Source organism: Nerophis lumbriciformis, linkage group LG05 (genome assembly GCF_033978685.3).
Source record: "Nerophis lumbriciformis linkage group LG05, RoL_Nlum_v2.1, whole genome shotgun sequence".
NCBI classification, from domain to species: domain Eukaryota; kingdom Metazoa; phylum Chordata; class Actinopteri; order Syngnathiformes; family Syngnathidae; genus Nerophis; species Nerophis lumbriciformis.
The window spans coordinates 6,409,441-6,425,000 of NC_084552.2; the positions used below are offsets into that span (position 1 = coordinate 6,409,441).

Below are 15,560 nucleotides of genomic sequence, written 5' to 3' on the forward strand. Positions count from 1 at the left end.
TTTAACTAAAATGTTATTTTCTTTGTGCTTGACAAAAGAAAAGTAGTGAGAATATCTCCATGTTAAGAAACTCGACTTCGGCTCTGCCATGATGTCTTGTTAGTAATGTTACTGCATACGTTTTTAAAACGTATTTTTAAAAAAAAAACAATTTTGTGACAATAAAAAATATCAATGTAATGTATTGACAAGTTATGGTTTTTGTACTTGGTATCGTTACAGTCGATATTTGTATAGATCCACTCATTTGTTTACATTGAGGAGTGCTAGCTTGCTGTTAGCTGTGAATTATTGTATCCTCTTACGGTGTGTAGTGAAGCATGTTTAGCTATTCCTCGTCCTCCAGTGATAATGTTACGTGTAAGAAACGTACATTATTTGTCACCATAGAGGCCAGGATTAACCATTTAGAAGTAGCTAGTAGTGTGGACTAATGTTAGTCGCATACTTAAATTTAAATTTAACTAAAATGTTATTTTCTTTGTGCTTGACAAAAGAAAAGTAGTGAGAATATCTCCATGTTAAGAAACTCGACTTCGGCTCTGCCATGATGTCTTGTTAGTAATGTTACTGCATACGTTTTTAAAACGTATTTTTAAAAAAAAAAACAATTTTGTGACAATAAAAAATATCAATGTAATGTATTGACAAGTTATGGTTTTTGTACTTGGTATCGTTACAGTCGATATTTGTATAGATCCACTCATTTGTTTACATTGAGGAGTGCTAGCTTGCTGTTAGCCGTGAATTATTGTATCCTCTTACGGTGTGTAGTGAAGCATGTTTAGCTATTCCTCGTCCTCCAGTGATAATGTTGTAAGAAACGTACATTATTTGTCACCATAGAGGCCAGGATTAACCATTTAGAAGTAGCTAGTAGTGTGGACTAATGTTAGTCGCTAGCTAACAGCTAGTTAGTAATTATGGTTTAAAGCACGGCTTGCAGAGCCCATTTAAAAGTTTATAGCGCGTGTTGTGTTGATGTGTGTTGATGTTGACTCGCAACATGCGCGTCGATGCGCCATTAAGTGTGTGAAAGAAAAGTATTTTTCAAAGGCAGTATAGTACCTTATGGGTGCTGCTACTTATGTTAACTTTTCCCGTGTTAGAATGCAAAGGTTTTATACTTGCATTTTAGCTCATTTTAATCACTTAATCCTAAAAAACATGGATTTTGATACTTGGCCCCATCTTGCAAGTATGTTAACTGTTCCTATATTAGCATGCTAATGTTTTATGCTAGCATTTTTAGCATCTATTAATCATCAAAATCTCCCACGCTCTTTGTCTCCGCCGCAGGTATCAAGTTGAGGTCATTTGGAAGCAGCACATAATGGCAGACAAGAAATGTTGCATAAATGCTTGCATGCCATCACAAGAGGCTTACAGCGCAGTTAAGAGGCGATTTGGTCACATGAGGCTCACCTTTTATGTAACCTTGTCAGGAGAAAGGGAAAGAAAACAATCGTGTGTTTTACAAGGTTCACCCAAATAAAGTTGGATTGGAAAGTACAAACGCCGTTTCCATATGAGTTGGGAAATTGTGTTAGATGTAAATATAAACGGAATACAATGATTTGCAAATCCTTTTCAACCCATATTCAGTTGAATATGCTACAAGGACAAGATATTTGATGTTCAAACTCAGAAACTTTTTTTTTTGTTGTTGCAAATAATAATTCGAATTTCATGGCTGCAACACGTGCCAAAGTAGTTGGGAACGGGCATGTTCACCACTGTGTTACATGGCCTTTTCTTTTAACAACACTCAGTAAACGTTTGGAAACTGAGGAGACACATTTTTGAAGCTTCTCAGGTGGAATTCTTTCCCATTCTTGCTTGATGTACAGCTTAAGTTGTTCAACAGTCCGGGGGTCTCCGTTGTGCTATTTTAGGCTTCATAATGCGCCACACATTTTCAATGGGAGACAGGTCTGGACTACAGGCAGGCCAGTCTAGTACCCGCACTCTTTTACTATGAAGCCACGTTGATGTAACATGTGGCTTGGCATTGTCTTGCTGAAATAAGCAGGGGCGTCCATGGTAACGTTGCTTGGATGGCAACATATGTTGCTCCAAAACCTGTATGTACCATTCAGCATTAATGGCGCCTTCACAGATGTGTAAGTTACCCATGTCTTGGGCACTAATACACCCCCATACCATCACACATGCTGCCTTTTACACTTTGCGCCTATAACAATCCGGATGGTTCTTTTCCTCTTTGGTCCGGAGGACACGACGTCCAGTTTCCAAAAACAATTTGAAATGTGGACTCGTCAGACCACAGAACACTTTTTCACTTTGTATCAGTCCATCTTAAATGAGCTCAGGCCCAGCGAAGCCGACGGCGTTTCTGGGTGTTGTTGATAAACGGTTTTCGCCTTGCATAGGAGAGTTTTAACTTGCACTTACAGATGTAGCGACCAACTGTAGTTACTGACAGTGGGTTTCTGAAGTGTTCCTGAGCCCATGTGGTGATATCCTTTACACACTGATGTCGCTTGTTGATGCAGTACAGCCTGAGGGATCAAAGGTCACGGGCTTAGCTGCTTACGTGCAGTGATTTCTCCAGATTCTCTGAACCCTTTGATGATATTATGGACCGCAGATGGTGAAATCCCTAAATTCCTTGCAATAGCTGGTTGAGAAAGGTATTTCTTAAACTGTTCAACAATTTGCTCACGCATTTGTTGACAAAGTGGTGACCCTCGCCCCATCCTTGTTTGTGAATGACTGAGCATTTCATGGAATCTACTTTTATACCCAATCATGGCACCCACCTGTTCCCAATTGGCCTGCACACCTGTGGGATGTTCCAAATAAGTGTTTGATGAGCATTCCTCAACTTTATCAGTATTTATTGCCACCTTTCCCAACTTCTTTGTCACGTGTTGCTGGCATCAAATTCTAAAGTTAATGATTATTTGCAAAAAAAAAAAAAGTTTATGAGTTTGAACATCAAATATGTTGTCTTTGTAGCATATTCAACTGAATATGGCTTGAAAATGATTTGCAAATCATTGTATTCCATTTATATTTACATCTAACACAATTTCCCAACTCATATGGAAACGGGGTTTGTATATATAAGCTGTAAATCCTCAAGAACTGGTCACTTTTTTTGGCGTGGTGCCTACCTCACTTGACTTGAGCACCCCAAAGAGCGGGTATAGGAAGGCGGGGACAAGGGCGGCGGCCCCCAAGGGAACAGCTTCTGACACCCAGTAGACGGCTGTGACGATCAGCACATACGCACAACACGCTTCCTGCAGGCACAGAAAAGAAGAGAATGAAGAGTAATATTTGTCCAGTATGGATCATTAAATGTAGTGGTTCTAAGACCATGCCCAGGGGTGCTCCTTTCAAGTGCAACTGGATTGCTTGTCCCAGACTGTGGGACCCTTGGAACAGGTCAAGAGTTTTCACACTTCAACTATGAACGTCTCTGTTTTTATCCTTCACACAACGTTTCTGCCCATGTCATTTTGCGAGAAGTATTTCCAAGTGTTTTGTTGGCTTCATGGCCAAAAAAACATCCTTTTGTTTGATCAGTTTTGCATTTTCAACACTAATCAGACAAGAAAAAACAATTTGGAAGTAAAAGAATAGACTAATTATTAAACATTGAAATGACCAAATATATTATTTTAATGATATTGAAATAAAGCAAAAACAACAATAAAAGTTCATATGTACATGACTCTTAAACACAAAATGTGTTTAAAATGCGGATTTTTACTGTTTCTAAAAACAGGTTCAAGCTGATTAAAATATTAGTCAAATAAACAAATCATGACTGCTATTAATATCAACCATTTTTTGTATTATTGATAAACATGATCATACAGGAATGTTTCTAATTGAATCTATATTTCAGTAATCAGTTTTTGTCCCATCTTTAAATGAACTTCAAATGATAATGGTACTGTTTGGAGCCTCCATCTAGGACAGGTTCAAAGTGATGAATGTACTAGTCAAATAAATCCATTTCATTTTGTATTGATTAGATATTAAACATGTAAAATGATCAAACAGGATTTGTTTCCCTACATTTATTACATTACATGTTCAATGGTGAAGCAGTGTGGTTTCCTTATTACAATAACTCTTTGTCCCAACACAAAAACAATACATTAAATAATAACACTAATAACACTAATTTTTCTTTAAATAAAATCAATTTAATGGTAAATAATCATATAATTTCTAAAAGAATTTAAAAAAAAACAAGCAGCATTGGTCGGGCTCGCGTATTTGGCAGGTGCTAGTCCTAAGTGTCCCAATACTATTGTCCAGTTTTAGTCCTAAGTGTCCCAATACTTTTGTCAAGTTGTAGTCCTAAGTGTCCCAATACTTTTGGCCAGTGTAGGTGTCCCAGTACTTTTGTCCAGTGGTAGTCCTAAGTGTCCCAATACTTTTGTCCAGTTGTAGTCCTAAGTGTCCCAATACTTTTGTCAAGTTGTAGTCCTAAGTGTCCCAATACTTTTGTCAAGTTGTAGTCCTAAGTGTCCCAATACTTTTGGCCAGTGTAGGTGTCCCAATACTTTTGTCCAGTGGTAGTCCTAAGTGTCCCAATACTTTTGTCCAGTTGTAGTCCTAAGTGTCCCAATACTTTTGTCCAGTTGTAGTCCTAAGTGTCCCAATACTATTGTCCAGTTTTAGTCCTAAGTGTCCCAATACTTTTGTCAAGTTGTAGTCCTAAGTGTCCCAATACTTTTGGCCAGTGTAGGTGTCCCAATACTTTTGTCCAGTGGTAGTCCTAAGTGTCCCAATACTTTTGTCCAGTTGTAGTCCTAAGTGTCCCAATACTTTTGTCAAGTTGTAGTCCTAAGTGTCCCAATACTTTTGTCAAGTTGTAGTCCTAAGTGTCCCAATACTTTTGGCCAGTGTAGGTGTCCCAATACTTTTGTCCAGTGGTAGTCCTAAGTGTCCCAATACTTTTGTCCAGTTGTAGTCCTAAGTGTCCCAATACTTTTGTCAAGTTGTAGTCCTAAGTGTCCCAATACTATTGTCCAGTTTTAGTCCTAAGTGTCCCAATACTTTTGTCAAGTTGTAGTCCTAAGTGTCCCAATACTATTGTCCAGTTTTAGTCCTAAGTGTCCCAATACTTTTGGCCAGTGTAGGTGTCCCAATACTTTTGTCCAGTGGTAGTCCTAAGTGTCCCAATACTTTTGTCCAGTTGTAGTCCTAAGTGTCCCAATACTTTTGTCAAGTTGTAGTCCTAAGTGTCCCAATACTATTGTCCAGTTTTAGTCCTAAGTGTCCCAATACTTTTGTCAAGTTGTAGTCCTAAGTGTCCCAATACTATTGTCCAGTTTTAGTCCTAAGTGTCCCAATACTATTGTCCAGTTTTAGTCCTAAGTGTCCCAATACTTTTGTCAAGTTGTAGTCCTAAGTGTCCCAATACTATTGTCCAGTTTTAGTCCTAAGTGTCCCAATACTTTTGTCAAGTTGTAGTCCTAAGTGTCCCAATACTTTTGGCCAGTGTAGGTGTCCCAATACTTTTGTCCAGTGGTAGTCCTAAGTGTCCCAATACTTTTGTCCAGTTGTAGTCCTAAGTGTCCCAATACTTTTGTCAAGTTGTAGTCCTAAGTGTCCCAATACTATTGTCCAGTTTTAGTCCTAAGTGTCCCAATACTTTTGTCAAGTTGTAGTCCTAAGTGTCCCAATACTATTGTCCAGTTTTAGTCCTAAGTGTCCCAATACTTTTGTCAAGTTGTAGTCCTAAGTGTCCCAATACTTTTGTCAAGTTGTAGTCCTAAGTGTCCCAATACTATTGTCCAGTTTTAGTCCTAAGTGTCCTAATACTTTTGTCAAGTTGTAGTCCTAAGTGTCCCAATACTATTGTCCAGTTTTAGTCCTAAGTGTCCCAATACTTTTGTCAAGTTGTAGTCCTAAGTGTCCCAATACTATTGTCCAGTTTTAGTCCTAAGTGTCCCAATACTTTTGTCCAGTTGTAGTCCTAAGTGTCCCAATACGTTTGTCCAGTTGTAGTCCTAAGTGTCCCAATACTTTTGTCAAGTTGTAGTCCCAAGTGTCCCAATACTTTTGTCCAGTTGTAGTCCTAAGTGTCCCAATACTTTTGTCAAGTTGTAGTCCTAAGTGTCCCAATACTATTGTCCAGTTTTAGTCCTAAGTGTCCCAATACTTTTGTCAAGTTGTAGTCCTAAGTGTCCCAATACTTTTGGCCAGTGTAGGTGTCCCAATACTTTTGTCAAGTTGTAGTCCTAAGTGTCCCAATACTTTTGGCCAGTGTAGGTGTCCCAATATTTTTGTCAAGTTGTAGTCCTAAGTGTCCCAATACTTTTGTCAAGTTGTAGTCCTAAGTGTCCCAATACTATTGTCCAGTTGTAGTCCTAAGTGTCCCAATACTTTTGTCAAGTTGTAGTCCTAAGTGTCCCAATACTATTGTCCAGTTTTAGTCCTAAGTGTCCCAATACTTTTGTCAAGTTGTAGTCCTAAGTGTCCCAATACTATTGTCCAGTTTTAGTCCTAAGTGTCCCAATACTTTTGTCAAGTTGTAGTCCTAAGTGTCCCAATACTTTTGTCAAGTTGTAGTCCTAAGTGTCCCAATACTATTGTCCAGTTTTAGTCCTAAGTGTCCCAATACTTTTGTCAAGTTGTAGTCCTAAGTGTCCCAATACTTTTGTCCAGTTGTAGTCCTAAGTGTCCCAATAATTTTGTCCAGTGTAAGCGTCCCAATACTTTTGGCCAGTGTAGGTGTCCCAATACTTTTGTCAAGTGGTAGTCCTAAGTGTCCCAATACTATTGTCCAGTTTTAGTCCTAAGTGTCCCAATACTTTTGTCAAGTTGTAGTCCTAAGTGTCCCAATACTTTTGTCAAGTTGTAGTCCTAAGTGTCCCAATACTATTGTCCAGTTTTAGTCCTAAGTGTCCCAATACTTTTGTCAAGTTGTAGTCCTAAGTGTCCCAATACTTTTGTCAAGTTGTAGTCCTAAGTGTCCCAATACTTTTGGCCAGTGTAGGTGTCCCAATACTTTTGTCCAGTGGTAGTCCTAAGTGTCCCAATACTTTTGTCCAGTTGTAGTCCTAAGTGTCCCAATACTTTTGTCAAGTTGTAGTCCTAAGTGTCCCAATACTATTGTCCAGTTTTAGTCCTAAGTGTCCCAATACTTTTGTCAAGTTGTAGTCCTAAGTGTCCCAATATTTTTGTCAAGTTGTAGTCCTAAGTGTCCCAATACTATTGTCCAGTTTTAGTCCTAAGTGTCCCAATACTTTTGTCAAGTTGTAGTCCTAAGTGTCCCAATACTATTGTCCAGTTTTATTCCTAAGTGTCCCAATACTTTTGTCAAGTTGTAGTCCTAAGTGTCCCAATACTTTTGTCCAGTTGTAGTCCTAAGTGTCCCAATACTTTTGTCAAGTTGTAGTCCTAAGTGTCCCAATACTATTGTCCAGTTTTAGTCCTAAGTGTCCCAATACTTTTGTCAAGTTGTAGTCCTAAGTGTCCCAATATTTTTGTCAAGTTGTAGTCCTAAGTGTCCCAATACTATTGTCCAGTTTTAGTCCTAAGTGTCCCAATACTTTTGTCAAGTTGTAGTCCTAAGTGTCCCAATACTATTGTCCAGTTTTAGTCCTAAGTGTCCCAATACTTTTGTCAAGTTGTAGTCCTAAGTGTCCCAATACTATTGTCCAGTTTTAGTCCTAAGTGTCCCAATACTTTTGGCCAGTGTAGGTGTCCCAATACTTTTGTCCAGTGGTAGTCCTAAGTGTCCCAATACTTTTGGCCAGTGTAGGTGTCCCAATACTTTTGGCCAGTGTAGGTGTCCCAATACTTTTGTCCAGTGGTAGTCCTAAGTGTCCCAATACTATTGTCCAGTTTTAGTCCTAAGTGTCCCAATACTTTTGTCAAGTTGTAGTCCTAAGTGTCCCAATACTATTGTCCAGTTTTAGTCCTAAGTGTCCCAATACTTTTGTCAAGTTGTAGTCCTAAGTGTCCCAATACTATTGTCCAGTTTTAGTCCTAAGTGTCCCAATACTTTTGGCCAGTGTAGGTGTCCCAATACTTTTGTCCAGTGGTAGTCCTAAGTGTCCCAATACTTTTGTCCAGTTGTAGTCCTAAGTGTCCCAATACTATTGTCCAGTTTTAGTCCTAAGTGTCCCAATACTTTTGGCCAGTTGTAGTCCTAAGTGTCCCAATACTATTGTCCAGTTTTAGTCCTAAGTGTCCCAATACTTTTGGCCAGTGTAGGTGTCCCAATACTTTTGTCCAGTTGTAGTCCTAAGTGTCCCAATACTTTTGGCCAGTTGTAGTCCTAAGTGTCCCAATACTATTGTCCAGTTTTAGTCCTAAGTGTCCCAATACTTTTGTCAAGTTGTAGTCCTAAGCGTCCCAATACTTTTGGCCAGTGAGATAACATGCACTCATAAAACTGAAAATATTGCAGCAACAAATTTAAAAAACTGTTCCAACAAAAAAACTTTACACCAAATACTAATAAAAATGAAATAAAAAATAAAAAATAAATTAAAAAAACAATTTAGTGGTAAACAATATCATTTCTAAACCAAAAAAAACCCCAACAATTCACTCCTAAAACTGAAAATATTGTTTAAAATGTAAAAAACTGTCCAAACAAAAAATACATTCAATAATAATAAAAACTAATAATAAAAACAAATGAATGGTTCTAACATCCTAGTCACGTCCATTGTGTCCTTGGGCAAGACACTTCACCCTTGCGCTATACAAGTATAACCCATTTATCATTTATTTATTTAAATAATATATTTTTTATAAAGCAAAATAATAATATATATTTATAAAGCTGGAAATATTGCTGCAACACATTTAAAATACTGTCCTAACAAAAACCATTATGTTAAGTGATAATAAAAACTAATAACAAATAAAAACTAAAAATGGAAAACTATTTAATAATTATTAATAACATAATTTAAGGACAAGGAGGAGGACAAGAACAAGGGGGAGGAGGAGGAGGAGGAAGAGGAGAAGGAGGAGGAAAGGGGGGAGGAGGAGGAAGAGGAGGAGGATACATGAACTGATCAGATGAGCAAAGAAGAAAAAGAGGGTCTTATTCAGCACTCAATGATTATTGATTATTGACTCCTGCTTATCAGAAAGACCCTTCAACATTCCTGAGTGATGTCGTTGTTCCACTTTTGCAAGTTGGAGCTAAAGTGCAACGTCAGCAGATGAGTTGATGTAATAATGTACCATGGTACCACCTTTAGCACATTTAGATAGATATATACTTTAGCACAGTTAGATGGATATATACTTTAGCACAGTTAGATGGATATATACTTTAGCACAGTTAGATGGATATATACTTTAGCAGAGTTAGATGGATATATACTTTAGCAGTTATATGGATATATACTTTAGCACAGTTACATGGATATATACTTTAGCACAGTTAGATGGATATATACTTTAGCAGTTAGATGGATATATACTTTAGCACAGTTAGATGGATATATACTTTAGCACAGTTAGATGGATATATACTTTAGCACAGTTAGATGGATATATACTTTAGCACAGTTAGATGGATATATACTTTAGCACAGTTAGATGGATATATACTTTAGCACAGTTAGATGGATATATACTTTAGCACAGTTAGATGGATATATACTTTAGCAGTTAGATGGATATATACTTTAGCACAGTTAGATGGATATATACTTTAGCAGTTAGATGGATATATACTTTAACACAGTTAGATGGATATATACTTTAGCACAGTTAGATGGATATATACTTTAGCACAGTTAGATGGATATATACTTAAGCACAGTTAGATGGATATATACTTTAGCACAGTTAGATGGATATATACTTTAGCAGTTAGATGGATATATACTTTAACACAGTTAGATGGATATATACTTTAGCACAGTTAGATGGATATATACTTTAGCACAGTTAGATGGATATATACTTAAGCACAGTTAGATGGATATATAGTTTAGCACAGTTAGATGGATATATACTTTAGCACAGTTAGATGGATATATACTTTAGCAGTTAGATGGATATATACTTTAGCACAGTTAGATGGATATATACTTTAGCACAGTTAGATGGATATATACTTTAGCACAGTTAGATGGATATATACTTAAGCACAGTTAGATGGATATATACTTTAGAACAGTTAGATGGATATATACTTTAGCACAGTTAGATGGATATATACTTTAGCACAGTTACATGGATATATACTTTAGCACAGTTACATGGATATATACTTTAGCAGTTAGATGGATATATACTTTAGCAGAGTTAGATGGATATATACTTTAGCAGAGTTAGATGGATATATACTTTAGCACAGTTACATGGATATATACTTTAGCAGTTAGATGGATATATACTTTAGCAGAGTTAGATGGATATATACTTTAGCAGAGTTAGATGGATATATACTTTAGCACAGTTAGATGGATATATACTTTAGCACAGTTAGATGGATATATTCTTTAGCACAGTTACATGGATATATACTTTAGCACAGTTAGATGGATATATACTTTAGCACAGTTAGATGGATATATACTTTAGCACAGTTAGATGGATATATACTTTAGCACAGTTAGATGGATATATACTTTAGCACAGTTAGATGGATATATACTTTAGCACAGTTAAATGGATATATACTTTAGCAGTTAGATGGATATATACTTTAGCACAGTTAGATGGATATATACTTTAGCACAGTTAGATGGATGTATACTTTAGCACAGTTAGATGGATATATACTTTAGCACAGGTAGATGGATATATACTTTAGCACAGTTAGATGGATATATACTTTAGCACAGTTAGATGTAAGGCTGCAGCTAACGATTATTTTTCTATCGATTAATCTATAGATTTTTTTTTTCGATTAATCGGTTAATCTATAGATTATTTTTTCGATTAATCTATAGATTATTTTTCCTTTTACCGATTATTTTTTTATTTAAAATGAAGATGAAAAAATAAATGTAGGCCAGTTTTTTCAAAAGGCATGGCTTTTATTTACAAAAAAAAAAGTATGGCCACTCAGTCAACATTGACAACAACATGACAAAATATTCTGTAACAATGTAAACATTTAAAACTTTTAACATTTAACAAAATTAAAAGTAGCTTATTTGCTTTTTAATGTGCAAATATAAAAGTAAACATCCAGTGCAAATCTTAATATTCTGCAATAGTATAAGCATTTCTAAAGTAAAAGTATTGCTTATTTTGCTTTAAAATGTGCAAAAATAAAGATAAACATCCAATTTAAAAAAGTGCAAAACAGAAATTCTGTAACAACAGTGTAAACATTTCAACAAAAGTAAAAGTATTGCTTATTTGCTAAAATGTGCAAAAATAAAAATAAACATCCAATACAAAAAAGTGCAAAACTAAATATTCTGTAACAACAGTGTAAACATTTCAACAAAAGTAAAACTTTTGCTTATTTTGCTTAATAACACAACAATGATAGTATGATTAAAGTGAAAGTCAATTGTTCGTTTGTTCATAGTATACGTAACTGTTAATGTTGTAAAAGGTATTTGCACAACTAATTAACGTTAGCGTTAAAGAGGAGCGCGTCTTTGTAAACACTGAACAGGCACGCCAAACTCTCCTCTCAGAGCAAAACGGTGCTTTAGTTTATGAATTTACAATGCAGATACAAATGACACATTCATGTTTTTGTGTAATGATGACAACGTATACTCACACGGACGATTGACTAGTTGATGGTGATGGCAAGAACGCTGCCGTTGTGCTGCTATGATAGGCCATTTCCGCTCGACACAGTGTGCATACAACAACATTATTAGCAGAGGTGGGTAGAGTAGCCAGAAATTGTACTCAAGTAAGAGTACTGTTACTTTAGAGATTTATTACTCAAGTAAAAGTAAGGAGTAGTCACCCAAATATTTACTTGAGTAAAAGTAAAAAGTATGTTGTGAAAAAACTACTCAAGTACTGAGTAACATACACACACATATCATATATATATATATATATACATACATACATTGATATATACAGTATATAATTTATATTTATTTATTTTGCCGTTTTTGTTTACATGTTAAAGGTGTTTTAATAATTATACATGCATGTTTAACACATATAGATTCCTTTCTTTCATGAAGACAAGAATATAAGTTGGTGTATTACCTGATTCTGATGACTTGCATTGATTGGAATCAGACAGTAGTGCTGACAAACGTCCACGTTTTCAAATGGAGGAGAAAAAAAGTTCCTCCTTTCGGTCTAATACCACATGAAAGTGGTTGTTTTTTGGCATCTTATTTGTCCACCTTCCATATTCGTTTTTATACACTTTACAAGAAAAACATTGGCGGCAAACTCCGTAGCTTGCTAGCTTGTTTGCGCTGGCTTTCGGAGACTCTTTTTTTGAAAGCGCAGGCGCGATGGAGCGGGACTTTTATTGTGAAGACAGGAACTGTGCAGTCAGTCTTTAGGCTTTTGACGGGGTGTACGGTTGAAATACGGTCTTTTTTCCTTCACACTTTTGATTGATTGATTGATTGGAACTTTTATTATTAGATTGCACAGTACAGTACATATTCCGTACAATTGACCACTAAATGGTAACACCCGAATAACTTGTTTCAACTTGTTTAAGTCCGGTCATGTGACCACCTGGCTCTGTTTGATTGGTCCAACGTCACCAGTGACTGCATCTGATTGGTGGAACGAAGTGAAACGTCACCAGTAAGGCAGGCACTATGAAAGTCTGTCTGACAGACCAAAACAAACAAAGCGTGCATTAACAGATCGATAAAAATTAGTAGCGAGCTGAATGTAGATAAAAGTAGCGGAGTAAAAGTAGCGTTTCTTCTTAGGCCGTTTATTGAAATACTCCCACACTTTTGACGACTTTTGGCGCGTTTTTTTCCCCTTGCTCGCACCGCTCGCATCGTCTGCTTTGCGCTCCGCCATGACGGTAGTGTGACGTAAATATGCGACGCGTCGACGAACAAAAACGTCCTCGACGTATTTACGTAACCGATGACGTCAACTACGTCGACGCGTCGTTTCAGCCCTAGTTAGATGGATATATACTTTAACACAGTTACATGGATATATACTTTAGCACAGTTAGATGGATATATACTTTAGCACAGTTAAATGGATATATACTTTAGCAGTTAGATGGATATATACTTTAGCACAGTTAGATGGATATATACTTTAGCACAGTTAGATGGATATATACTTTAGCACAGTTACATGGATATATACTTTAGCACAGTTAGATGGATATATACTTTATCACAGTTAGATGGATATATACTTTATCACAGTTAGATGGATATATACTTTAGCAGTTAGATGGATATATACTTTAGCACAGTTAGATGGATATATACTTTAGCACAGTTAGATGGATATATATAGCAGTTAGATGGATATATACTTTAGCACAGTTAGATGGATATATACTTTAGCAGTTAGATGGATATAAACTTTAGCAGAGTTAGATGGATATATACTTTAGCAGAGTTAGATGGATATATACTTTAGCAGAGTTAGATGGATATATACTTTAGCAGAGTTAGATGGATATATACTTTAGCACAGTTAGATGGATATATACTTTAGCACAGTTAGATGGATATATATTTTAGCAGAGTTAGATGGATATATACTTTAGCAGTTAGATGGATATATACTTTAGCACAGTTAGATGGATATATACTTTAGCACAGTTAGATGGATATATACTTTAGCACAGTTAGATGGATATATACTTTAGAACAGTTAGATGGATATATACTTTAGCACAGTTAGATGGATATATACTTTAGCACAGTTAGATGGATATATACTTTAGAACAGTTAGATGGATCTAAACTTTAGCATAGTTAGATGGATATATACTTTAGCACAGTTAGATGGATGTATACTTTAGCAGTTAGATGGATGTATACTTTAGCACAGTTAGATGGATATATACTTTAGCACAGTTAGATGGATATATACTTTAGCACAGTTAGATGGATATATACTTTAGCACAGTTAGATGGATATATACTTTAGCACAGTTAGATGGATATATACTTTAGCACAGTTAGATGGATATATACTTTAGCACAGTTAGATGGATATATACTTTAGTGATCAAGATGGTGACTCAAACTGATTCAGTAACCCTCACAGAATGAGCTCATACAGTCTGATAGACGCAGGTGGAAATCAACATCTACTTAGTAATAGTAACAGTCTGATAGACGCAGGTGGAAATCAACATCTACTTAGTAATAGTAACAGTCTGATAGACGCAGGTGGAAATCAACATCTACTTAGTAATAGTAACAGTCTGATAGACGCAGGTGGAAATCAACATCTACTTAGTAATAGTAACAGTCTGATAGACGCAGGTGGAAATCAACATCTACTTAGTAATAGTAACAGTCTGATAGACGCAGGTGGAAATCAACATCTACTTAGTAATAGTAACAGTCTGATAGACGCAGGTGGAAATCAACATCTACTTAGTAATAGTAACAGTCTGATAGACGCAGGTGGAAATCAACATCTACTTAGTAATAGTAACAGTCTGATAGACGCAGGTGGAAATCAACATCTACTTAGTAATAGTAACAGTCTGATAGACGCAGGTGGAAATCAACATCTACTTAGTAATAGTAACAGTCTGATAGACGCAGGTGGAAATCAACATCTACTTAGTAATAGTAACAGTCTGAAAGATGCAGGTGGAAATCAACATCTACTTAGTAATAGTAACAGTCTGATAGACGCAGGTGGAAATCAACATCTACTTAGTAATAGTAACAGTCTGATAGACGCAGGTGGAAATCAACATCTACTTAGTAATAGTAACAGTCTGATAGACGCAGGTGGAAATCAACATCTACTTAGTAATAGTAACAGTCTGATAGACGCAGGTGGAAATCAACATCTACTTAGTAATAGTAACAGTCTGATAGAAGCAGGTGGAAATCAACATCTACTTAGTAATAGTAACAGTCTGATAGACGCAGGTGGAAATCAACATCTACTTAGTAATAGTAACAGTCTGATAGACGCAGGTGGAAATCAACATCTACTTAGTAATAGTAACAGTCTGATAGACGCAGGTGGAAATCAACATCTACTTAGTAATAGTAACAGTCTGATAGAAGCAGGTGGAAATCAACATCTACTTAGTAATAGTAACAGTCTGATAGACGCAGGTGGAAATCAACATCTACTTAGTAATAGTAACAGTCTGATAGACGCAGGTGGAAATCAACATCTACTTAGTAATATTAAGAAGCAAAAATGGGAGGAATAAAGAGCAAATACACACGACCAAACCTCGCATTTCTGTATGATTGTGCCGTGATGAACTGCATGAATATTTTTGGGTGTCTGAAAGGGATTAATTCCGTGAACTTGTTTCTTTTGGGAAAAATGACTTCCGTTTTCGAGTGATTTAGGAAAAATATATATTTTTAAAGAATCAAAGTGACAGTCTGCATTCTTTGATTTGTTTTAGTACGCAGCCCTCGGTGGAAGAATTGTGGACACTCCCGTTGCACACA

At 36.2% G+C, this 15,560-nt stretch overlaps 1 protein-coding gene across 2 annotated transcripts in view; it reads right to left on the reverse strand.

The window, feature by feature from the left end:
- The window catches only part of slc13a4 (solute carrier family 13 member 4), a 111,193-nt gene that overhangs the window by 72,156 nt on the left and 23,477 nt on the right, over positions 1-15,560 (reverse strand). For both annotated transcript variants that reach the window (XM_061961369.2, XM_061961367.2), the window contains exon 2: positions 3,141-3,269. In XM_061961369.2, the coding sequence (XP_061817353.1) occupies positions 3,141-3,269 (129 nt within the window). The remainder of the gene's footprint in view (positions 1-3,140; positions 3,270-15,560) is intronic.